Consider the following 24,872-nt stretch of genomic DNA (forward strand, 5'->3'; position numbering starts at 1 on the left):
CAGAAAATAAACTAAAAAAACATTTGTGCTGTGCTCTTAATTATAGTACTTAAAAATTCAACACCAACAGCATAAAAGTGTTGCAAAAATAAAATTCAATAAAAAATATATAAAATATTAAATTTAAACTTAACAAATAAATATAATCATTATTCTTCCACTTCAAAGTTTAAAAAGTGTAATTTTTAAATTCAATAAAACAAAAACAAATAACTAATTAGACAACAAATTTAGCAAAAAAAAAAAACAAAATAAAAGTAAAATTATATTTAGAGCTATATAGATAAATATATATATATACATACATATATATATATATATATATACATTCAAAACTTTTAGTAGCGCATTAAAGGCATTAATAAAATTTTTAATTAAACTTAGCAAAGAGCGTTGTGAATTTAATACCAAAAACAAAACCAAAAACTTTAACTAAAACCAAAAACTAATAAGAACTTTAACAAAATTAACTAAAACTAAGCAGCAGCAGAACTAAAATATTGTCTATTAGTAGTTTTTAATGGTAAATTTTAAATGCAACTTTTAAACGAGCTTCAGCGCAGACGAATTGCAAAACAACCAACATTCACCTTAACCTTAAACTTGGAATAAACAATCGACAAAAAAACACACACGAAAAAAATTTGGACGACGACGCCGACGCCACCTGCGACTGCGACAGCGACAGCGACAGCGACCTTGTCGTGCATTTGCATTTAGCTATTTGGGCTATTGCACAATAGAGGGCGCCACACGCTAACTGCTGGCCGTCATGACAGGAAGTGAGGTAGGCGGCTTACGTGTGTTGTTGGCCTTAGCATAACCTTAAGCCTTCCCACACACTCACACACATACATACACACACATCCACAATCACATCCCCGCTGCCCGCTCCCCTCTCTCTCACCTACTTGCACCTTTGCAGTGGGCAGAAAAATGCAGGAAATGAGCTACCTGCAGGATAATTCCAAATTGGAGGCACTCACCAAAGCCGTACTCATCTCCATACTGGGCGTGGCAATTGTATTATCCAATTTGCTAATCATTGCCACCTATGCGAACTTCAAGGGTAAGTTTAGCCCCTGGCTATTGAGTTGATTTTCCATAGATTGCACTTACATTCCACACGTGGCGGTCTCTTAGGTCCCACAGAGGTCATCAACTACTATCTGCTCTCATTGGCTATTGCGGATCTGCTATGCGGCCTACTCGTCGTGCCCTTCTCAGTCTATCCCGCTCTAACGGGCGAATGGATGTATGGAGATATCGTATGCCGGTTCACCGGCTATCTGGAGGTGACACTGTGGGCCGTATCGGTCTACACGTTCATGTGGATCTCGGTGGACCGTTATTTGGCTGTGCGCAAGCCGCTGCGCTACGAAACGGTGCAAACGAAGACCCGGTTAGTGATGAGCGATAATCGATAGGCGATCATTTTGTTTACTGATTAATGCTTTTTGCTTGCAGCTGCCAGTGCTGGATGGTCTTCACGTGGATATCGGCAGCGCTGCTGTGCTGCCCGCCGATACTCGGCTATTCGCAGCCGATAGTCAATAACTTATCGCACATCTGCATGCTCGACTGGGGCAACATGGCAGCATACAGCGCAACGCTGGCGATATTAGTATTAGGGCCCAGCTTAATATCGATAGTACACAACTATGGCTACATATTTGTAATGATGCGTAAGATACGATCGGGCGAGCCGATACATGATAAAGAATATGCAACAGCATTGGCTGAAAATTTATCGAACCCTAGTCATATGATGTCATTCGCATTAGTCTTTGCATTCTGGATGTCCTGGCTGCCATGGATATTATTGCGACTATACGAGGTGGTCATGGGCGAGGTTATCCAAAATACTCTTATTAATTTCGCTGTCGTCTGGATTGGCATATTGAATTCGTTTTGGAAAATTTTGATCATGTGCAGCATGTCGCCCCAATTTCGCATCGCACTGAGAGTATTTTGTTTAACCATTTGTTGTAAGACTAAGGGCAGATTGCAAGCGGAGCTAATCGGGTTGGACCCAGATGACTAGAGCCGTTAAATTTTCAAGTATAAATTGGTTGTAAAATGCATCTCTCTCAATATATATACATATATATATATATATATAGATATGTGTGTGTGTGAAATCCATCTATATATATATATAGTTGCCCTACTAACTGAACCGTACTTGCCTCTAGGCCACATGGTTGCATATTTAATGGAGTGCGGGGAGTACCCTTACCCCCACCCCCACTCCCACCACTAACACCCACTTACAAGAACACGAACATCTAAATAGATTTGAAAGACATATTCATTTAGTAGCTCGTAAGCTTTACAATTTAGTGAAAGTTTTTTAAGCATAAAGAAAATTATGTTACGAATTCGAGGGATTTATTGATATATGTATTATTGTGTATTTATGAGCTTATATCTGTACGTATATAGCATGATACATATCTAGCTATATACCCATATAGACAACAAAATCGATAGTCGATAGTCGATAATCGATAATCCATTATCGATAATCGATAATAACAACTAACGCCTAGTCTACTTCTGTATTCAAATTATATCACAACAAAATTCTAGTTCAATTTAACATTTGGCTGCAGTTCCGCTTCCATTTCCGTTTCGTTCCGCAACTCTATTGAAAAACCACAACAAATATCTAGACGCTTGGCGTTTAAAGCTTTCGAAAAGTCCATATTCAGTAGCATTCTAGAACTTAGTTTAAAAACTTAACTTAATAAATGCCAAATGGAGAGAAATGGAGAGAGACAGCAAGTGGGAGGGAGACAGAGAGCAGCGTAGTTAAAAGTTTGTAGTTCCCCAAGTTCCACGCGTTCCACACGTTCCACATCGATTAACTTTAACAGAACTTAGCTCAGAAATCGGAAAACCAACACAAAAATCACATTTCCACTAGAATTAGCGTTAAAATATATTATTGAAAAACATAATATATAAACGAGGGTGGTCTGAAAAATGAGTGACTTAACAATATATATATTTTATATATATATATTAATTTGAATAAATTGATTTTGAGTTTTCTCTTTCAAGAGTCGCAAATTCTTCAGACTTTCCTCGTCTTTATATATTTAGTTTGTAGTGAAGATATACATATATACTACTATATATATATATATATCTAATGCATACAAATCGTAAAATATAGTTGATTAATAATTATAGTTAATATAGTTTAACATTAATTTAGAATTAAAAAACCGAAAACGAAAAGTTTAATTAGTTGAATTCACATCATGAATTATGTATTATATAAACACACACACATATATGTAAAGATTTACTAATTTTATGATTTGACAGGCGGCACTTAAGCAAATCTTGGCCACAGATTTTCAACAGACTGTTGCGATTTTGCCTAGTTCCCTTAGTGGGTTAAATTCAGTTTCTATCATCTGCGCCGGCATTTGCTTGCGTGCAGCCTCAATTTGTTGTTAATTATTATTATGACACACAAACATTAGCGATATATTATTATTCACGTACAGGCCAAGGTGCATTGTGTATATGAATTCATTGTACATTCGTTTGCAATCATTTTTAAAAATTAATTTTACTAAATGTTATTGATTTTTGGAAAAATTGTGGAAAAATTGTTAAGAGTAATATGTATATACGTATATATGAAATATATATATATATGTGTATATGTGATCATCAAATTGAGTGCAGTAAATTAAAAAGTACATGGAAAGGTAAAAAATAATTTTTGTTTAATTCAAATCTTAAATTTAGCGCGCTAAGAAATGCCACAAGAATACCGGTTTAAGTAATTGAGAATAATACTGCTAGTTTTGGCGATTGCCGACTCTCTGCAAATACATTATACGTATATCGATATTAAAGGTCACAATATGCCAGAAGTGGCGGCTAATGATAGGTGTATCGATATATCAGCAGCTGTAACAAGTGGCCAGAATTTGTTTATATTCTGAGCTGAGACTACTTTGTTAAGTAGTATTAAAATGGAACATCGCAAAAACAATCCAGGTGCCGTGCAATATGGAAACTTTATGAATTATTATCAATTCAATTCAGCTAGTGAGCGAGTTAAATTGTTGCCCGGTAAAAATATTTGGCTGCCACCAAAGCAGGAGCAACAAAGCATGGAGCCAAATGAAATCAACCCGTATTTGGTGCTAGATGTTGGCTGCAATTGCGGCGTCTTTACGCAGCTGCTACAGAGCTTTCTGGAAGCGCAACTGAAACGGCCTGTCCATGTGCTAGGCGTCGACATAGACGAACGGCTCATCCAGCGTGCTCAGCTGGAAAACACGTGCGTCGAAAAGATAAGTTATTTTTGCGGCGATGTACTGGATGCGGCTAGCTTTGATGGAATCATTGCGAAGTATTTGCAGCAACAGCAACGCACAAAATTTGATGCAATTTGCTGCTACTCAATAACCATGTGGATCCATCTCAATCACCACGACAGCGGCTTGCAGAGCTTTTTGAGCAAACTGTCGCAGCTGGCGGAGCTGTTCGTGGTGGAGCCACAGCCTTGGAAATGCTATCAGACTGCGGAGCGGCGCTTAAAGAAAGCGGGTGAAGTTTTTCCCTTGTTTCTAGAGCTGAAATGGCGTTCAGACGTGGAGCTGCAGATACAGAAGTATATGGAGCGTGATCTGGGCAGGCAAAGCATATTCGAATCCATACCCACCAAATGGCAACGTAAAATTTGTTTCTATCGATGAAGCTCCATGGATGATCTAAGCGAGAAAACTGACTAAATCAGCTTTGGCGCAGCTGTTAACAGTGGCAATAACATTGATGTAATGCAAATGTAATTTTCAGCTCCTCCAGTTAATGTAAGTTTGCAGTATCTGGAAAGGAAGGGAAGAAACTCTCAACAGTGGTAACATTTCGGTAATTAATATTATAAGTAAATGTGTTTGTTAACCAAAACTGTGATAAAATATAAATAGTTATATATAACCAATCACTATTGGCTTTACCAATTTTATATGTAAATGGAACATTCAAAGAACTTGCCGCGCTTTCTATTTGAATACCAGCTTAACAGAACTATGTTAAACTACATCGATGACTATCGCGAATACTCACTTCTCGATTGTTGCATGCAACGGCGCAAAAAAACATTAATCGAAACCGTCGCATATCATCCAACCACCACAATCTGTAGTGTAGACAACAACAAATGTGTGAGCGGTTGTCCAGGAACTGCAAAAAGTGAGTTAAATAAAATGATAACGTTCAATCGGCACAACACAAACCAGTGTAATGAATTGCGTCTTAACATTTTGGGTGCGCAAAAACAACAACGAAAATTGCAAAAACAAAACGAAAACAGCAACGTGTAAAAAAAGCGTGCGGCCAAATGAAACTTGTTCAGCTTGTTTGTGTTCTATTCGCATGGTTACTTCAGCTAATTAGCCAAGCTACAAAATGCTAAGAGGTCTTATGTATGTATATTTGTATGTATGCATGTATTTGTCTATGCATGAATCCTGATGTTATTCCAGCGAAACAAAAATAAATGTGTGTATGTCTCAAATTTAATGGCCATAACCTTTGGCCTTTGTCACTTGTTGACAAAAATAAATTTAGCTTCTTCCAGTTCCAGGCCAAAACATACAAAAAACTTGTGCTTTAAACAGGGCTTCAAACGCTCCCAGTCTTCCAGATCCCCTTGCACCCACACGCGTTTACATTTTAAGTATTGTTGCCAGCTGTTTTAGCATCCACAGCAATGGCTCTGACTGTGGATGGCATGTTGCACACGTCTGTGTGGATGCTGACCTGTTGTAATTTGTTGTTATTGTTGTTGCTTGTGTATGTATTTGTTAGCCAGCTGTTGAGTCTGCTTGGATCCTGTTTAACTCCACAAATAATAGACATTTGTATATGTGTGTGTGAACGACGGTATGTGGGTATGTGTTAGTGTTATAAAACGGCATTTGCTTTGGCTTCGCTTTGCTGCGTAGTTACATACATGCATATATCCATCCTGCAAAATGTCTACCCTGTCACACATTGGCGTAAAGTCATACGACATGTTCTACAATCAAATAATAACAATAAATCTAATTGATTTACGTAAACAATAAGAATTTCTACGATGTTTGTTTCTTATTAAGTATTATAATTGTAATAACATTTATACGGTAATTAGCTATGCGTAGCCCACTGTGTTTGCTTCATCGCATAGAAAACACAGCTGTAAGTGTTGTTGTTTTTATTTGCGCTTACCAGTCCTTTACCCTGCACAGACACAGACACACTCAATCAAGCATATACAGATGCATACATACACACATAAAACTGCGCGTTTACATTCAGCACGTACACATACGCTCTAACACCAATACATATGGCGAGGGTTAGTTGTGGACTCCATTTGGCTTCGCTTGGGCACTTGAATTTGCCGTCACCTTCTTCATCGTCGTCGCCGTCGTCTGTCTTTTCAGTACCTTCGTGCAGCGCAATACGCGCGGTGTGTGTTTTTGCTCGCGCAGAGTTTCTTATTTGCCGCCCGTTCATTAATTGTTAGTAATCCAAGCAAAAGAAAAACAAAAATAATAAAAAGGGCAATCTGCATGCATATAAAAATAAACATATCCCGCACAAACAATTCAAATTAATAAAAATCCAACAGCGAGCGTTGCTAACATCTTCTCTTTTACTCCTACTCACGCTCTTCTCTTTACAGTTTTTGCAATATGTTGGCGCAGGTTCAGCGAAAAGTATGAGAAATGCAAAAATGTTATAAATATAAAATGCTATAAATATGTGAAACTCCATAATAAAAGAAAATCAAATGAGTGCGTGTGTTTGTGTTTGTGTGTGTGTAATCGAAGTGGAAAAAAGTAAAAAGCAAATATGCGCGCATTTTGTGTCTGTATATGGCTGAGCGTCACGCACACAAATGAAATAAAATCCAAACAGAGCAAAGTCAAAACTCTGCCTAACTTCCCTCGTCTCGCCGCACTGCAACCTCCTCTACCTCTTCCTCTGTGACGGCGCTGTTGCTTTTTGGATTTTATTTGTCGCTTCTTCGTATACACCCCCCACTGTTTCCTTTTTTTTTTTTTTTTTTTTGCAATATCAAACAGTACACACAAATACAAAAATAAATCAAACGAGGATTCTGTTTGGTTTACCGTTGCGTAGCGCATGTCAAGCAGCAATAGAAATAGGCAACAATAAAACTTCGTATTTATCAACGTTTTGTTTCTTCTTTTTTTCTCAATTATTACAGCCAGCGCTCAGCCACATTTAAGCGTTTGTGTCCCCAGCAAAATAAAAAATGCATTTTAATCACCGCAAGCAAACTAATTAAAAGCTAAAACAAAAATTTAGAAAAATATATTTAATAAAAAAAAACACAATGTGAGCATGTGTAATGTGAAATTTAGGAGTTAAGCGCGAATTGTATGTATTATTTAAATTTCTGTTCGATAAGTTTGCATAAAAAATTACCAAAAAAACGTATTTAATAAAAAACACTTGTAAAAATAAAAAAAAAAACGTAAAAGCAACAAAAAATAAGGAACGAATACAAAACAAGAACAAAAAGCAAATCTGCAGCAACAACAACAGGACCAAACGGTAGAGAGAGCAAACATAAACGAGAGTGCGAGGGAGAGAGCAACGTGGTGAGCGCAGCGCGCAGTACGCTTTCTTGTTGTTGCTGCTGCCTGGCGAAGCAAAGGGTGCAAAAAGGAGAAAATGTCAACGTTCTTGAACAATTTCTTTCCGGCAGGTAAGTGCCAATGCAAAGTAAAGCAAAACAAAAAGCCCAAACACAACAAACGCACACAAACACAAAAGGCCACAGCTTGAGCATATATCTATATACACCTGTGTGTGTGTGCGTTTGCAATTGAAAGTCACCTTTGGCATATTTCATACACAAATTGGTTTTCGCTGTTTGTTGCCTATTCCCATGTTTCGCCTTTAATTTCGCCGCGCTCATTCCTTGCGTTGGAAATTGAATTACTTCCAAGTCGCAGCTCATGATTATGGGCAATTACATGCAGCCGTGACCATGGAAGGGATCATGGAAGGCGCACGAGCGAGATAGCACTATGCCGCTTGTAAACTGAGTGCGCGAGTGAGCGTCGCAATGCATTAGCAACGCTTAAGCATAATACCCATCAGCAAGTTCTCTGTAATCAATCTACCCTAAGCGCTGTAAGTACAGGAGTGGGAAAGGGAGAGATAGATGCTTCGCTTGATTTGTTATTTTTTATGGTTTTTATTTTCTTGGAAACGATCAAGCGAACGGGTGTTCTACCCTGCTGCAGCGTAGAAAGTTGTTTCCAGTTTGAAACAAGTTCCACTTGTCCTTTGTGGATTGCTTGATCCTGGCGCACAAACAGGCATTACCTGTGCTAGAAAAAACCACTTCCTTTTTCCTTTACTAAACAAAAATACACAAAAAAATAAAAGAAAAATAAAACCAGTTCCAGGTCGCGCTGCAACGGCAGCTGACGGAAATACAATGACTTGAAGTGTTGCGACTTCTGGTTCAGTTCTCTCTCGGTAGGTGCATTGGGTTACCTGTTGAGGTTGCCTTTGTTATTTCGCATACCCTGTAGCACTTATAGATAGGGCTTATTGGTTTTGTGAAGGTGTTTATAACATGCAGCAAAAAGAAGTCTTCGACTTCATAGGGTCAATTTATTTATAGACATTACTTAGAATACATGAATAAAAGTCAGCATCATTTGAGTATTACAAGTGGAGAATGCTACTTCTTTAGAGTTTTTACAATAATGGCGCCAGTCGGCAGGGTATCTTCGAGTCTATCATGATTGTTCTTTCTTTTTTGGATCGTTTAGTATCGAATGCAATTTGAAACTGGTTTCTTGACTTCCACTTGGCTGCTGTTTGCCTGTTCTTTGAGTTTGGAAGCGATTTTAGCCATGTCCCCAGCTTTCTGCTACCTTTTGTCCAACGAAGTATGAATATGGCCAATGCCAATGAATGTTTATAAATATTCCACAGAATTTTTTCAATTTAGATTGGGTTTTCCTTAAATTAACATTGAATTCTCCACATACGCAAAAATTTCTTCAAATAAACATATAAATCCCACAGAAACCTAAAAAATACAATTTACTTTCTCATTTAACGTCATGTGGGCCAATTAAAATTTTCCATTAGGCCTTAAATTCAATTTGATTTCTTTCTACATTTCCCAGCCAAAAATTTCCCTAAAAAACATAAATAAAAAGGAAAAGAAAACATGGTCTATGAATTTCCTTATAAACAATAATTTCCCCAAATAAACAGTAAATTTCCCGCATAAAATTTCCCTTGCACCCAGGCAGCAACTCTTGTTTATCTTTGGCATATTTCTTGGTCTACACACTTTTTAATTGTTTATTGTTTGCAATTTGTTTGTTGCGCTTCCTTTGGTTTGTTTGCTTTTGTTTAGCAAATTCTTAAGATGCTGCTGCAAAGTATGCAACACATTCCTTGGCACATTTTTCATTCGCACGCGCTTTGCATAATATTTCGCTGTGGCAGCTGCTATCGAGAATGGCACCAAACCCACCCTCCGAACCCCAGTCCCACTCCTGCACTCCCCCAACCCCATTTCGTTGGCTATTTAAATTCGCATTCACTTTCGCTTGGCAAAGTGTCTGCCCTTGAGGCACGCGTTACTCATACGTCGCGTCGTCCACAGTGAAATTGTGTGCCTGTGTATTGTGTGTGTGTGTTTGCTGGAATGTAACGTCTGGCAGTTTTATTGCCATTAGCTGACCTCATTATCTATTGCCCTCTGGCAATGGGTTTCCCTTGCTTATATTTATTTCCTGATTTCGAAATGTTTGTTCTGGCCAAAATTCTCTTTCAATGCCAACACAATTAATATTTCCCATAACAACTATATTCTAACTTGAACTAGTTCACTCGGAACTTGCTTTACATATGTATTGTATATATTATTATTTTGTTTCCTAATAGGCAAGTATACAAAATATTATTCACCTATGAATTTCTTGTTACTCACACCCACTTGTACTTAAATGTGAACTAGAACGCTTAAACTGGCTCACACTGTCCGCATCTCTAAGATAAATGAGCGGCTACAGTTTGACAAGCGCTCACTGCAATGCTGCTGATGCTCAAACTGTATTATCAGACGACTTGGCGCGTTTTGTTTTTGTGTGTCTTTTTATTTTTGTTTTGTCTGTTTGCTTTTGCGCTGGGTTTCGTGTATGTGTGTGTGTGTGTAACGTGTGCTTCGTCTTCATTGTTGCTGCTTACCTTTTGAGTTAGTCACTCTTTGGCATCGAACGTTACCACACGGCGAACGCGGCGAACGAGAGCCTCAATACAAGTGTGAGTGTTACAATGTGTATGTGTGTGTGTGTGTCAGTGTTTGTATTTATGTTATTATTTGTTAGTGCAAAAGTAACGTGAGCGCGCGTTTTTGTTTTTATTTTATGCTGCTTACGACACTTCACTTTGAACTGTAAGCACTCTGCGCGCGTGCGAGTGAGATAGTGAGCTTAACAGCAACTGTAGAGCAATGTAATAATCATCATTTATGCTATCTGGCTGTTTGCTCACATCTCTTTCACGTTATGCGTAATTCGCCGCAGATCTGTCAATCGCAGCGAACACATCAATCAAATCGAAATTGAGCGTAAGGTGTTGTTGTTGTTTCTTTTTTCTGCCAACACAGCGGAAGGAGAAGCGCTCAGAACAAACGACTCAGCAAGTGAGCAAGATAGAGAGAGAAAAAAACAGGGCGACGGCAAATTGACAACGTTGCTTTTGCTGTTGCTTTCCACTGTCTCTGCTTCTGTCTTCTATCTGTGGATGTTTCTGTGAGTGTGTGTGTGTGTTCTTGCAGGCATATCATTTTGTGCTTCCGTTGTTATTGCCTTTCCCCCACTACATCTACCAACGTTACTCCACATTGTCTGCTTTTTCGCCGCTTTCTTTGTCACCCGCGCTGCTTGGCCGCGTTTCGCAATATAATTGTTGTTGCCTTCAAAAAATTCATCGGGTAGGCTTAGTTTACATATTCAATGAGTTTGCGATTGTTGTTGTTTTTGGCTAAGCTTTAGGCGAACGCTTATTAACCCACTGACGCCCCATGCGATATTTGCACAGCTGTTCGAGTCGGCCTGCGCTGAATGTGGACGGCGAATTGGGTCAAACTGTTGCTGTGCTACCAGTAGCAACAGCCAGCAACCAACCAAACTTGTCTTGGTCACGTTGGCGGCTGACGACAGAGCGCAGCGCAACCCGAGCCCCTCTTTTCATCCTCTTCTCTCGCTCTCTCTCTCCACTCTCTCAGCTTGTAGCGCTGTCAATATGAAGCACGGTGCGAGATCGCACCATAATCATAAAATGAAAACCGTTTCATGACCGTGTTTTCCGTTGTTGTTTTAGTTTTTGTTTGTTAGGCTAAGAACAAAAGAAATGCGAATTTCGAAACGTCAACCTGATTTTTGGTTAGTACAATAAAAGCATTCTACAGCAAACTTTGATTAAATTTAAAGGTGTATTTATAAACAAACCTTTTATATAATTATAATCTTTTTTTTTTTTTTTTTTTTTTTTTTTTTTTTTTTTTTTTTTTTCGTTTTTATTTCTTTATTTTGTTGCAGCTTATTGTCTTAGACTCTATAGCGCATTTAGCTCTAAACCTTAACTAATGGGAGGGCAGATATGCCAATTATTCTGCACTTGTAGCTACTATCTTAATTAGTTCTAATATTGTCTAGAGGATGCAATCTCTTCAGTCTTCGCCTATTGTTGTTTATAGCCAGGTTGCTTGCGAGATGGTTAGGATGCGCTGCAAGTCTGTCCGCGTATCTTGAACTGTGTCGCCCAATGAGTTCAGCAACTGTGGGAATTGCTAAATCCCTATGTAAGACTGAGTTTCTTACAAACCAGCTGGCTCCAGTCCATCTGCGTAGTGCTTTATTCTGCAGGGTCTGAATTTTGTTCCTTGTAGTCTTCGCCGAGGAGCCCCATAGAGAGATACCATATACGAAGGTTGGGACAACTATTGCCTTGTAGATGGCGGCCTTGCTGCTGTAAGACAACTTGCTTGAAGCTCTCAGCATCCAGTCGAGGGTTTTTAGCTTGCTTTTGCATTTTGAGGTTACTTGACTTATGTGCGCTTTAAAAGTCAGCCTTCTGTCAAGAGTGATACCAAGGTACTTTACTTTTGAGGCTTTGGGAATAGTGGGCCCCAATGCAACGCTTGGGCAATCTCCTCTTCTAGTGGCGAAGGTAGTATGTACAGACTTTTGTGCATTAATGGTGATACACCACCGTTTTGCCCAGCGTCCGAAAGAGTCCAGATATTTTTGTAGTGAGTCTGAAGCTTCTTGCGCAGATACGTGACGTGATAAGATGGCGGTGTCATCTGCATAGGTCGCTATGAGTACTGCATCTGTACTTCCTATATTTGGCTCGGGAGTTGGCATATCTCCTGTGAATAAAGTATAAAGTGTTGGGCCTAGAACACTACCCTGTGGTACTCCAGCCATAATTGGTCTAGTCAAGGATACTGCTTGCCCCCTTGACACTTGGAAGGTTCTTCCAATAAGGTATGAGGATAGCAACGCGAAAAATGGGGCTGGAAGGGTGGTCCTCACTTTCTGCAGCAGTCCCAGGTGCCAAACTCGATCAAACGCCTGTTTGATGTCTAAAAAGACGGCAGAGCAGTACATCTTTTCTTCAAAGGCTCCAAGGATATGGTGCACAACTCTGTGAACCTGTTCCGGTGTTCCATGCTGTCTCCTGAAGCCAAACTGATGGTTTGGAATGGCCTCCTGGCGTCCCAGATGTGTCAGTACTCGTTCCAGAAATATTCTTTCGAATATTTTGGAGAGTACTGGCAACAGGCTAATTGGTCTGTACGACTCAATTTCTCCCACGGGTTTGCCAGGCTTAGGAATCATCACAATCACGGCGCGCTTCCAGCAGGCTGGAAAGTGCCGGATGCGGAGCATGGCGTTGTACACCATAGTTATGTAGTCTATGGTGGAGTCAGGCAGTGCTCTAAGGACTCTGCCGTTTATTAGATCATATCCAGGGGATTTTTTTGCCTTCACTCTTCTGATGTGTTCAAGAACCTCTTCTTTTGTACATCCAGTTATCTGGTCTTCAGCTGGGAGGGGCGAGAGAACGATGTCTTCTGTTGCTTCGATTTCTGAGGCCTCTGCGGTAATCACCGGCGTGAATTGGTCTTGAAGGTGGTTTGCAAAAGCCTCAGCTTGAGCTTCGTCACCAATGTGCCAGGAACCAGAAATGCTCCGAATGGGATGTCGACGTATTGGCTGCCGTTTGAGCTTTCTTGTAAATTTCCATAATTGAAACTCTGCGTCAGTGGGCGATTCAGCTCGTACCAGCGCATCGCTGATACACCTCTTTTGAAGCAGGGCGAGAGCAGCTTTAAGATGCCTCGTGGCTTCGTTGTACGTGGATTTGGCATCAGGCGTGCGTAATCTTAACCAGCGTCTCCTGGCCCATCTTTTGTGTATTAGTAGGTGTTGGGCCTCCAAGGTGAGGGGGATGTTGTACGGAGACTGTTGTCTTGTTTGGCAAGATGGTGGGGCGGCTTGGTGCGCAGCTTTGACTATTTCTTCCTGCAGTTTGTTTGCTGCGTAGTCCACGTCTTCAGGAGTGTTAAGTTCCATTTCTATGTGCAAAGAGTAATGGAGCTCGCGCCTAAAGACTCCTAAATCTGATCCTGCTGGCAGTAGTTGTTTCCTAATGGGCAAGGGCTGTGGCTGCGCGTGGATTGTGACTATTAGTGGCAGGTGGTCAGAGGATAGGTCCAAGGATTCTTCAATGGTCAATTGCCGGTCACAGATGCCTTTGTAGACAGCGAAGTCGATTGCCGAGGGCCTGTGTCCATTAATTGGGTAACGGGTGGGGGCTCCAGTCGCCAATATGCTGAATTGTAAGTTTTGAATCGCCTCAAATATGACTTCTCCGCGACGATTCGCACTATTGCTTCCCCAAAATGGGTGCCATCCATTCCAGTCGCCGCCGATGAGGGTCTTATTCAACCTTTGGCCTAGAACCTGTTCCATGTGATGATCACACAGACCAGTGTTTGGCGGAAGATAAATTGACGCAACTTCGATCGCTCCAATAGACGTAGGCAGGGTGATGGCTGAGACCTGCATTGTTGCGTTGCAAATTGACAGTAAAGGTGTATGCGGTATTGTTGCTCGTATGAGGATTGAGGATCCACCAAAGCAGTTTGCTCCTTCACCATGAGCCTGATAGTGTTCGTATCCGAAAATTTGTGTAGTGGGGCACTCATGAGTTTCTGTTATTAACATTATATCTATGTTTTCTTGTGAGAGAAACGCAGCCAGTTCCTGAGTCTTGTTTCTCAGGCCATTGGCGTTCCAGATACCCACACGTAAAGCCATTATTTGTAGGCAAGCTTGGTTATGATGGCCATTAAACTGTTTAGCATGGTTGCTTGTTGGGATTGTACTTCTCGCATCGCTTTGAGCTCGGCATTAATTGCGTCAAACTGACGTTGTTGTTGCTGAAGCATTTCAGTGAACAAAGTGTCACTTGTGGTATTCTTATTTGACGGTCCACCTCTAGCGGCCTGTGCGTAAGAAACACCACTAATAGGCGTTGCAAAGCTCGTGGCTTGGGTAATGCTCCGGGGCCTTGTAATTTCGGAATCTATTTTAATATTTTTAGTTTAATTATTTATTTACTTTAAAATTTTTAATAAATTAAGGAATAAATTGTTGCTATGAAAATGTTATTGATTTGATAATAGTAATATAGTTAACTTTTGATAATGCTTTTGTTTTCCCTCCGGAGCTTAATCCTAATTCATTTTTTTATACTTAAGATTCCCTAAATACAACATACATCAAGTTTTCCAATTAGGAAGCTATGCCTCTATTTGATTTAACGTTAAAAAGCACTTTGACAGTATAAAATTGAAAATTAACCCAAAAACATTGAGACACATGAACAGCTAACACTTCAAAGCTACAGCTAGAGCTTTTTATAGGCCTAAAAGCTTTTCAACAGCATATAGCTCTTTCTCTCTTTTTCGGTATTTCTCATAAATCATGACTTAACGTGCATGAGCTTCAATTGAAATATTGATAAGTTGATAAAGTGCGAATAGTTGTGATTGAAATGTTGACTGATAAGAAACTAAGGGCCATTCTCTAAGGCTGAAATCTAATAGGTTTATGGCTACACGTGCTTGTATATAAGAGCCAACAGTTGATAATTTGCCCACATCCACAAATATGACAACATATAAAAACACACAACACAACACAAACGTATTAAATAATAATACACGAGTAAACAACAACGGGTGGGTAGGTCGCTGTTAAGTCTAACACATGATCGTGAAAATGCAAAGGGTCAATGCATTCGCTCATTATATATATGCTTGTCAAACTGTGTTGCGGCCACTAAAGCAACACACAAAATGTAAACAAAAATGTTAAATACAAGAGAGAGGGACAGAGGGATCGCGCACTAGAACTCTTCTTCTTATAACTGTGCCAGCTATCGGCGCATCTGCCTTTACACACTTACACACACACAGATGCACGCCCACTTGCGTCTCTGTTGGCTATTGCACGGTATGAGAGCGATAGCTTTCTCATTTACTGCTGCATACTCTTTGCCTCTCATCAGTGCTTACGCTCAACAGCATTTCGCTCTATTCTTTCGTATTTACGCACTCCACCGCCGCCTGCGCGCTCTTCTGCTCAGTTGAGTTTGCGCCGTGCTGCCGCTCGGTTCGTCGCTGCGCTTACGAGTGTGCTTGCTTTGCATACCGTTACATATATTCGTGCAGCGTAATACATAACGGTAAATGCTGCCGCATCTATACAAACGAACAAATATATATATACATATATATAAGTTGACATACAACGTGACATAACGACATAATATTGTGATTGCTTGGATACCTCACTCCCCTCGTTCTCTCTTTCTCTCTCTCACTATCTTCTCTTCTTTCGGGCAACTGAATGAAGTGTGTGTAAATGTTTTTTATGCCTACGTGTGCGTGCGTATATATGTGTGTGTGTGCCGTTTTCATGAACGCGTTCGTGATCTTTGAAGCAAAACACAGCTGTCTGTTTCGCCGCAAACGCAAAAGCAGCAGCAGCAGCAGCAACAAAACCATTTATTTTGCTGTTTTTGCCGACGTCATGCCAACAATCTGCCAGTAGCAGTCAATTTATGTAAAGTGAAAACGTTCACAGACACGCGGACATATAGACAATCGCACAGCCACACATGCTTACATATACCTATCTGTATATATATATATATATGTATATATATATGTATATATAAATACAAACATATTTGTGCGCGCAGTACTTACAGTTTGCGAGGCATTACATGTACTCGCAACTGAACTTATCTTGTTCTCACCGGTTTTACATGCACTGGCCATGCTCAAGTAAGTTCAGCTCGATTGCTCTCTAAATGTAAGCAACATCTGTTTGTGGCTCTCAAACTACTGCTTTGGTTGTTTGTTACTTTCGTGTGTTTTGCATGTGCTAAAATGTTAAATGAATTAAGTAAATAAAAAGCACAAGTGATGCCAACTCAGCTAAATACACAAAAAATTAATTTAATTGTATTATTTTTTCTTTTCATTTTATTTCGCTTTGATACTTGCACGAATATTTTCAAGGCCAATATCACTTGTTGAAGCATTCATAAACATATAACAATACGAGAGGTATATACGTTCAATGAATCAACATGTGCGTAATGAACTAGTTCCTTGTGTTCGTTTAGCGTCATTTTGCCATTGAAAACAAAAATATGCCATTTGATAAGCCTTATCAAAAGTGCTGTCAGTTAATTTATTTATATATATTTATATATATATATCATAGTAATAAACAACCATATAAATATGAAACAAATATAAAATTTCTATTACCTATACATACCTATAGCTTTGTCCCTCTACAGGGTATCTGCAAGTAATGAACTTTCGCTTAATTCATTCTTACGTTTGGGGGTTTTTTTTTATATATACATATATGCATACATCTTATTTGTTGCGTCGTTTGCTGTGCTGCCAAAAGGCATTGGCCCATATCACACCACACCTGCCGCCCACCTCGTCGACTACTTCGCTGAGCATGCAAAAATGTATATCAACTTTTTTTTTTAAAATTGTATTTACGTTTAAAGCTAACCCGCATTATATTTAGTGCAAGTAAATAGCCTCCATATTGTAACAGTTACAATTCATTCCAAATCTTTATGCTCCACCTCACTATCTCTCTTTCTCTCTCTCCCTCTCCCTCTGATTCGACAAATGCATTGCAAATACAATCCATATCTAAATAGTTTATTTTTATTTGCTTCTTTAACTTCCAATCCACAAATGAAGTTGGAAAAACATCCGAACTTTAACAGTTTGACGGGCCTACACGAACTGTTTCTAAAAAATACCAATTAGTCATAATGGCGGCATTTCCCAAAATATGTATATGTATATGAATATATATATGGGTGTGTGTTAGTGCTTGTGAATCGCCTTAGCTGGTTTTTGCTTTTCATCGCACCACCTTTTAAAACGGAGACGCAAATTTCACAGTTTGTTCTTTGTCATTAATATTTTTTGCGTGCTTTTTGTTTTTGTTGATATTCGCCTCGAGCGAATTGCGTCTTTGCTTTTATTTACACGCTCTAAAAAGGCAAGTAAATAACAACACCAACAGCGCTCTCTGCATTTGCTCCAAGAATAAGCGCGCGCCCGCGTTATCGGTTTTATCGATAGCGTCGACAAAAACACAAAACAAAACAAAACTATCAACAGAACGTTAAAGAAGAGTATGCGCTCTCTTTTACTCTCACACACTCCCAAGCATGTAGAGCAGTCAGCAATCATGTTCATGTTTATTTAATTGATTTCTAATCATTTATATTTGTCTCACTCCGTCTCTTTCGCTCTTGCTATCTCTTTACAGATACGGCTGCTATGGATCCAATTTTCTTTTCACCTCCAAATGGTATACCCTCTGAAAGTAAATTAGCCACATATATGGTAAGCATTGTTTATTATTGTTACTATTATTATTATTATTATAAGCTGTTATATTGCGTGCACAGTTTGCGACGCATTTCAGTTAGACAGTTTGAGAGTCGTGCGGTTTCAATTGCCATGCAAAAGCTTTAAAGCGAAGTAGGCGGCTTAAACGAATGACCCTGCCTTATACACATGCATATATATATATATATATATATATATATATATATATGTATAAATGTATCTATATGTCTATATTAGACAACAGCTGTTGAATTAACAGCTGAAGTTTGTTTTTGCTCAGCGAATAGATTGTCTATGTGTGTGTTTTTATTTTTTAATTATACTTTTATATATTTGTTTACACTCAATTTGCTTGAAACAATTTCATTTGCTCAATCTATAATTCCATATTGTATATATCTGTATACTTGACCGACTTTTTTCTGTGCAACATACACATTATTGAGAATTTACTGTAGCTCTGCTTATATACATATATATATATATATATATATATATATATGTATATATATATATATATATATATATATATATATATATATATATATATATATATATATTAATGTATGCATAAGTAATATAATTTGTGCATGGATTTTACTTGTTTTTAATGTGAATGAAATATATTTACAAATTTATGGAAATGTCAAGAGAAAAACAATAAAAAAATATATAAAATATATTTATAACTATCTTTATTTATAGATATAGAAATTAGTTGCGAACTGTCGTTCAATTTGATAAATATATGTGCAATCATTCATTACCGAATCGTGAACTAAATCATTCAGTTCAGCAGTTCATTGGCCAGTTATTTTGGCCAGTCATTCGTTTGTTCACCTGAAAACTACGACAGAACAGCTGATTCAATAGAACGTGTCATTAATGAGCATATCTTGCTCATGGTGAATTGCACTGGTTCAGTAGTTCATTTGAACGAATCAACCATACTGCAGTTAATATAGATGTATAAAATCAAATTGCTCTACATCTTTCGCTGTTATTCAATGTCTCTCTCTCTCTCTTTCTCTGTCTCTCTCTCACTCACTTCTCTCTGTCTTCTCGCATGATTTCTGTCTATAAAAATAAATTTATATATTTGTGTCTTGCTCTGCTGGCGATAGAATCGACAGAATGTTGCCCAAACGTCGAGCTATGGGCTGAATAACGGTAATGTTAACGTTAACGGTAACGGTAATGGGTTCTCACTGCTTAACTTGGACGCGTCCTTAGCTGTTAATAAAAAGTCTCAGGTAAAAGCAACAGCAACAACAACAAGAACTACAATTGTCATCTTGTCACCCCCTCGTATAACCCCTAGCCCTGAAATTCATGTTAGTAGTTAGCTCCAACCCCAACAACAACAAAACAACTACCCTCTCCTATTTCTAGACTGCGCGTGATTTAATGTTTATTATTATTGTTTCAAATACTCTGTTTACCAAGTAAAACCGGGGATATAATTTCTATTGAATGTGAAGAATGCATAATTTATAGAAATACAGAAATAAAATGTCGTGCGAATAATAAAAATCAATACGTTTTCTTATACATATTAAACTAAACCAAATTTAGATATTTTCGATAATGTCTCATGGAATTCCTTATATTATAATACTTTCTTTAAGTAAACACAACAGATTTTCTATAAACATTAATTAAAGATACTTAAAAGAGTATAGAATGCATCTGACAGCTTTACATAACAGTTTGAAGTCGCTCTGTTAGCACTCGTACAGTTTAAGAGTCACTCTGTTAACAGTCAACACGTAAATAGCTGATGCTCTCAAGCCCTTTAAATGTCTTTACATTGTAAACAGAGTATTGTGCAGTCGTCTACAGACGACTGTAACCTTTATGTTTTGTGTTCTCTTTCTATTCATTTGTAGATTTATATTAATTAATTTATGTATAAATTAATTTAGGTAACACCCCAATCGCCCGAATTCATTCCAACGCGCATAAGTTCGTCGCCTAATTTCTATCCGCCATATCACATGAATAATGGTTTGAATGGTGTCAATGGGTTAACAACTACAACAGCAGCAGCAGCCGCCGCCGCCGCCGCCGCTGCCGCCGCAGTTGCAACTGTTGCAGCGCCCGCCTCCTCCACATCGTCCTCCTCATCGTCATCGACGGTGGCAGCTGCCGTCGCTGTCTCTGGCTCATCTAGCAAAGTGTCAAATGGTGGCAGCTCCGCTTCCATTCTCTCGATGCAGAAGACGAACATTGTGGCAACGGTTAACATAACGCAACAGCAACAGCAGCAGCAGCAGCAACAAAAGCAACAGCAACATCAATCTTCATTGGTTAACGATTCAGTGGTCGGCAGCTCGGCGCCCATAGCGATAATACCGAATCCTGCGGCGGCTCCCTTCGTAAGCAGCATGTCCGCCCAAACGCCGCTTAAAGCACGAGCCGCAATGATGCGACAGGATTCGCCGACGGCGGCGCTAATCGGAGGCGAGAAGTCGCCGCCCCACGGCATGACGCCACATGGAGCATCGCCCATACCCACCACATTGCCAGCCAGCGTGCATCAAGTGAGTTGTACTACTAGAGATGGGAGTATGTGGGTAAAATATCATTAGGAGAGGAATAAGATCAGTGGTGCGAGGTATATCAAATATCAAACTCGAAAAATTCAATGCGCATAACAAATTATTTTAGATATTTATCCTAATAATAAATTAGATTTCTTTAGAGATGGGATGTTTATCGATATATTCTTTAACATCATATAAATTATGCAAAAACCTATTTGAGATGTGGAAAGCTCAAAGATTAGACGAGCTAGAGCTATACAATTTGGTACATAGATTATTCAATATTTGTATATATGGACATTTAATGTGTTATATAGGTATTCTGAAATCGATTATAAATCGAAGTTTTCTCTTTTTTTTTTGATAACTTTTGGCATAGGGATATTCCTGCTATTCTCAAAGCACGCTAAATCTCTTTAAATTTATGCAGATTATAAGATTATTAGAGTTGGCTATTTGAATAGCCTATTCAATTAAAGGAATATTCAGTATAGGCATGGAATAGGGGTATTGCCTCTACTCTAAAAGCAGTCTAAATTACTTTGCACTTGTGCTTAGGTCTTATAGATTGTAACTAAAGTTGGCTATTTGAAAAATATTCAAGCAAGGGAATATGATGTGTATATATTCATATGAATTGGATATATCGATGTAACAAATCCAAGTTATTTCGGTTTCAGCTCTAACTTCAAATTTTCAAGCATTTTACTTACAATTCTCATTTTTTTGTCTTCATTGTTTGGCTTTGACAGGAAAACGTGGGGGGCACCATTTACTTTTATCCGACTGCCAATGCACAGAACAGCCAGCCGGTTGTCAATTCGGTTGTGGTAGATGCCGCACATCCTGCACATCCGGCACATCATGGCGTTGTCAGTGCTGTGGCACCTTTAAGTGCTGTGCCCTCGCAGCTGCTGTATGCGGGACATGTGTATCCGGGTCCGGCATCGAATGTGATTGCGATGCAGCCAAAGACGCAGCTAGAGTCGGCCTTCTTCATGCCCGACGAGATGCGCAGCGATATTCTGGGCCGCAATGAGATCTCCAATTTGATAATGGATGCTGCTGAGGCGGCGCAGCATGCGTTGCCACTCGAGGTGGATAACTATCATGCGCTCTATCCACTGGAGCCGCCGGCCCAGCCAATGCATACGAAACTAACGCTGCCGGCGAGCACGTACAGGGCGACGCACAATAGCACAGGGTTCAAGTACTGCCTGAGAAGATTACACGGTCAGTTGAATACCCTTTGCCCATTACATATATAGAGTATGTCACTTAGCTGTTCTATAATCTCTCCAATCTTCGTTGCTTCAGGCTTTCGCTTGCAGTCCACAAAATGCATGGCGCTCGTGGAGATGTGGAAGAAGCTGCAGCACACGAACGTTGTTCAACTGCGTGAGTTGTTCACGACAAAAGCATTTGGTGATAACTGTAAGTATTGACTGTAGCGCGTCCTCACTGTACTCATATCATGTATTCCTCAATTTAGCCTTAGTATTAGTGTACGACTATTATCCCGGCTCACAGACTTTGCTAGCCAAATACTTTACGCCAGCGCCAGAGACCAACGGTTACACAGATCCATTCCAAGGCGAGGCACGACCCTTCAGGTGAGTCTACTATAAAGCGTTTATGATTATGTATCTAATTTTCACATATTTTGCAGTCATAAGAGCAACATGCAGCGCACAAATAACGGACCTTTGCTGCCCGAATCGACTATATGGTCAATCATCATGCAGCTAACCGCGGGCCTGAGAGCCATACATCAAGCGGGACTAGCCTGCAAGTGAGTTTGACTAGTATAACTAGCTAGGAATGTGCAAAAGAAAACTCGGAGTTACGAAACTTTAAAAAACTTAAGTCCAATTTGTTTAAGAGATGTAAAATTTAGCTAATATGATATCTCATAGACAGCTTAAGAATTTGTTAAGCTTTCAAAATTACTCGGGTAACAGATGTTCTGTTGCAGTTACCCTGTAGATAGTATTAGTTTTTAAATTAATTTATTTTTTCTAGAATACTAGATCCCACGAAGATAATTGTGACAGGGAAACGTGTACGCTTCAGCTCGTGCTGCATCTCAGATATCACGCAATTCGATCCCAATGCAGCCAATCCCTTAGCATTGGTCAATATGCATCAACAGGTGAGCAGAGTCAACTTGTATACTTCTCAAAGAAGCTAATCTATTGTCATTTGCAGGACGATCTAACTGCATTGGGTCGCTTAGTATTAGCGCTAGCTTGTCGCTGTTTGCAGTCTGTGCAGCGAGACAATGTGCAGTCGAGCATTGATATGGTAACCAGAAACTACTCCACCGATCTACGTAATTTTATTGTGTAAGCAATTCGATCTGTAAATCCGAGACAATAGTTAATTGAATTTGTATTCTATGTCATCAAATAGTTACCTCTTCACCACGAATAACCGCCGCTCTGTAACGGATCTGATGCCCATGATTGGGGCTCGTTTTTATACGCAGCTGGATGCGCTGCAAGCACAGGTGGATATGCAGGAGGATGAGTTGGCCAAGGAGATGGAGAACGGGCGACTATATCGCATATTAGTTAAACTAAATAGCATCAACGAACGACCCGAGTACGTGGCCTTAAATTGAAAATCAATATTAATGTGTTACTAATACATTTATACACATATGTTCCATGTACACAGCTTCAACTTGGACTGCACTTGGTCAGAGACTGGTGATAGATATATGCTGAAATTATTCCGTGATTTTCTATTTCATTCCGTCACCGAGGATGGCCGACCCTGGTTAGATCATGCGCACATTGTACAATGCCTCAATAAACTGGACGCGGGCTCCATCGAGCGCGTACGTTAAGCTACACCTTAAATCTATATACCTTTAATAAACTTTGTCCATTTATTTTGCAGGTGCAATTGATGTCGCGTGATGAGCAATCGGTTCTAATTGTCTCCTATGCTGAGCTCAAGAATTGTCTGGAAAATGCGTTTTCCGAACTGATGAGTGCGGCCAACTGAGCAACAACCAACAGCAACAACAATAATGGAAACAACAATAATTATTAAACACGCGCAGCTCACTTAGCCACGCCCATGCCCATGCCCGCCCTCTCCCAAATACCCAAACTTCCCGTACTCGACCACAAGCAACTACGATTAAAATGGTTTAAGATATATAAGAGAAAACATTCATTATACTAAGACATTTTGGCGCATGCCCTTTAAATAAGCAAATGAAGAGTATAAAATTAAAAAAAAAAAGAAAAACAAAAACAACTTCAAATAATAAATAATAATAATTATAATACAAAATCAACTACATACGCAGATTTATATTGTTAAGCCAAGCAAAAAGATATGATGATAAAGATAAAAGAAAAAAAAACAAAAACAACTGATATCCAATGTTATGTTAGCTCTTAACTACATTTTAGGCATTTAAACTTACATACAAAACAACAACAACAACAGAAAAACCAACAACAAACAGAAAAGGAGCAACAACTTTTTGAAAACGAAATCTCTCCAAAAAAATGTCAAAAAATAAAAATCATAAAAAATGTAAACAAAAGAAAAAAAAAACAGAAAAAAAAACTTGCAAAATTTGTTAAAATACAAAAAAAAAGAAAACAAAAAAGTACGAAAAAAAGGCAAAAAGTTGATCTATTTTTACAGAAGAGTATGAAAGAAAGAAAGTATTTATATGTATTGAAAAGTCTAAAAACGAAACTAAACAAAAAATTGTAAAAATAAAAAACAAAAGCAACAACAAAATAATTTGAAAAATAAAAAAAAGTAAATAAAAATCAAGGAACCACAACTAAAAATGTCTAGGCGCCTGCCCCCAAAAACAAAACTCTACAACACGAACAACAACAAAAAAGAAAGAAAGATAAACAAAAACAAAAACACATTTCTTATTTTTCAACTAATATTTTTATAGCGAAATATTTTTTAAAGGAAAAAATGCAATTGCAAATGAAACTATGTATTTGTAAAAAGTATAAGAATTGTTGTATTAAGCAGAAGCAGATAAAGAGCAGGAGGCAGCAGAAGCTGATAAAAGAACATGCAAAGCGACGCACAGCGCGACTTCGCAAGTTGCTCAAAAACAAAACAAAACGAAAACAAAAATTAAAAACAAGTGAAACAAAATGAAAATGAAACGGAAACGGAAACGTCTAGGCCACACACAGCGTGATATGTATATACATATATATACTCCTCTTTTTTTACATGTACAACTCTTGATATGGTCTTCGGTC

General features: G+C 38.8%; 3 protein-coding genes across 5 annotated transcripts; all 3 read left to right on the forward strand.

The window, feature by feature from the left end:
• Window positions 1–405: 405 nt before the first annotated feature.
• On the forward strand, window positions 406–2,090 carry LOC111591922 (beta-2 adrenergic receptor). The gene is made up of 4 exons (XM_023303849.2): window positions 406–787; window positions 926–1,069; window positions 1,144–1,402; window positions 1,468–2,090. The coding sequence occupies exons 2-4, from the start codon at window positions 937–939 to the stop codon at window positions 2,042–2,044; spliced, it is 969 nt and encodes a 322-aa protein (XP_023159617.1). The 5' UTR covers window positions 406–787; window positions 926–936; the 3' UTR covers window positions 2,045–2,090.
• Window positions 2,091–3,772: 1,682 nt separating this feature from the next.
• Window positions 3,773–4,964, forward strand: LOC111591919 (probable RNA methyltransferase CG11342). Its single transcript, XM_023303845.2, has one exon. It carries the CDS (start codon window positions 3,999–4,001, stop codon window positions 4,725–4,727), a length of 729 nt encoding a protein of 242 aa, XP_023159613.1. The 5' UTR covers window positions 3,773–3,998; the 3' UTR covers window positions 4,728–4,964.
• A 2,564-nt stretch (window positions 4,965–7,528) lies between these two features.
• On the forward strand, window positions 7,529–23,992 carry LOC111591918 (PAN2-PAN3 deadenylation complex subunit PAN3). Of its 3 annotated transcripts, none has more exons than XM_023303842.2 (13): window positions 7,529–7,756; window positions 17,985–18,061; window positions 19,192–19,320; window positions 19,993–20,610; window positions 21,366–21,846; window positions 21,931–22,047; window positions 22,106–22,226; window positions 22,283–22,405; window positions 22,636–22,765; window positions 22,822–22,958; window positions 23,026–23,217; window positions 23,293–23,455; window positions 23,518–23,992. In XM_023303842.2, exons 1-13 carry the CDS (start codon window positions 7,723–7,725, stop codon window positions 23,623–23,625), a joined length of 2,430 nt encoding a protein of 809 aa, XP_023159610.1. In that variant the 5' UTR covers window positions 7,529–7,722; the 3' UTR covers window positions 23,626–23,992. The 3 variants fall into 3 exon arrangements, with proteins under 3 accessions (XP_023159610.1, XP_023159608.1, XP_030079627.1); XM_023303840.2 differs by lacking the exon at window positions 7,529–7,756 and adding an exon at window positions 16,363–16,453; XM_030223767.1 differs by lacking the exons at window positions 7,529–7,756; window positions 19,192–19,320.
• The last annotated feature ends 880 nt before the right edge of the window (window positions 23,993–24,872 follow it).

Source organism: Drosophila hydei, unplaced genomic scaffold (genome assembly GCF_003285905.1).
Source record: "Drosophila hydei strain 15085-1641.00,03,60 unplaced genomic scaffold, DhydRS2 tig00000283-arrow-arrow-pilon, whole genome shotgun sequence".
NCBI classification, from domain to species: Eukaryota; Metazoa; Arthropoda; class Insecta; order Diptera; family Drosophilidae; genus Drosophila; species Drosophila hydei.

What these genes read in the sequence shown, in the direction of transcription:
- LOC111591922 (XM_023303849.2), top strand. Translation starts at nt 937, where the DNA reads ATGCAGGAAATGAGCTACCTGCAGGATAATTCCAAATTGGAGGCACTC. An exon ending in CACCTATGCGAACTTCAAGG is followed by an intron (nt 1,070 to 1,143) that starts GTAAGTTTAGCC and finishes GCGGTCTCTTAG; the next exon opens with GTCCCACAGAGGTCATCAAC. An exon ending in ACGGTGCAAACGAAGACCCG is followed by an intron (nt 1,403 to 1,467) that starts GTTAGTGATGAG and finishes TTTTGCTTGCAG; the next exon opens with CTGCCAGTGCTGGATGGTCT.
- LOC111591919 (XM_023303845.2), top strand. Translation starts at nt 3,999, where the DNA reads ATGGAACATCGCAAAAACAATCCAGGTGCCGTGCAATATGGAAACTTT.
- LOC111591918 (XM_023303840.2), top strand. Translation starts at nt 16,393, where the DNA reads ATGTACTCGCAACTGAACTTATCTTGTTCTCACCGGTTTTACATGCAC. An exon ending in CATGCACTGGCCATGCTCAA is followed by an intron (nt 16,454 to 17,984) that starts GTAAGTTCAGCT and finishes ATCTCTTTACAG; the next exon opens with ATACGGCTGCTATGGATCCA. An exon ending in GTAAATTAGCCACATATATG is followed by an intron (nt 18,062 to 19,191) that starts GTAAGCATTGTT and finishes TGCTGGCGATAG; the next exon opens with AATCGACAGAATGTTGCCCA.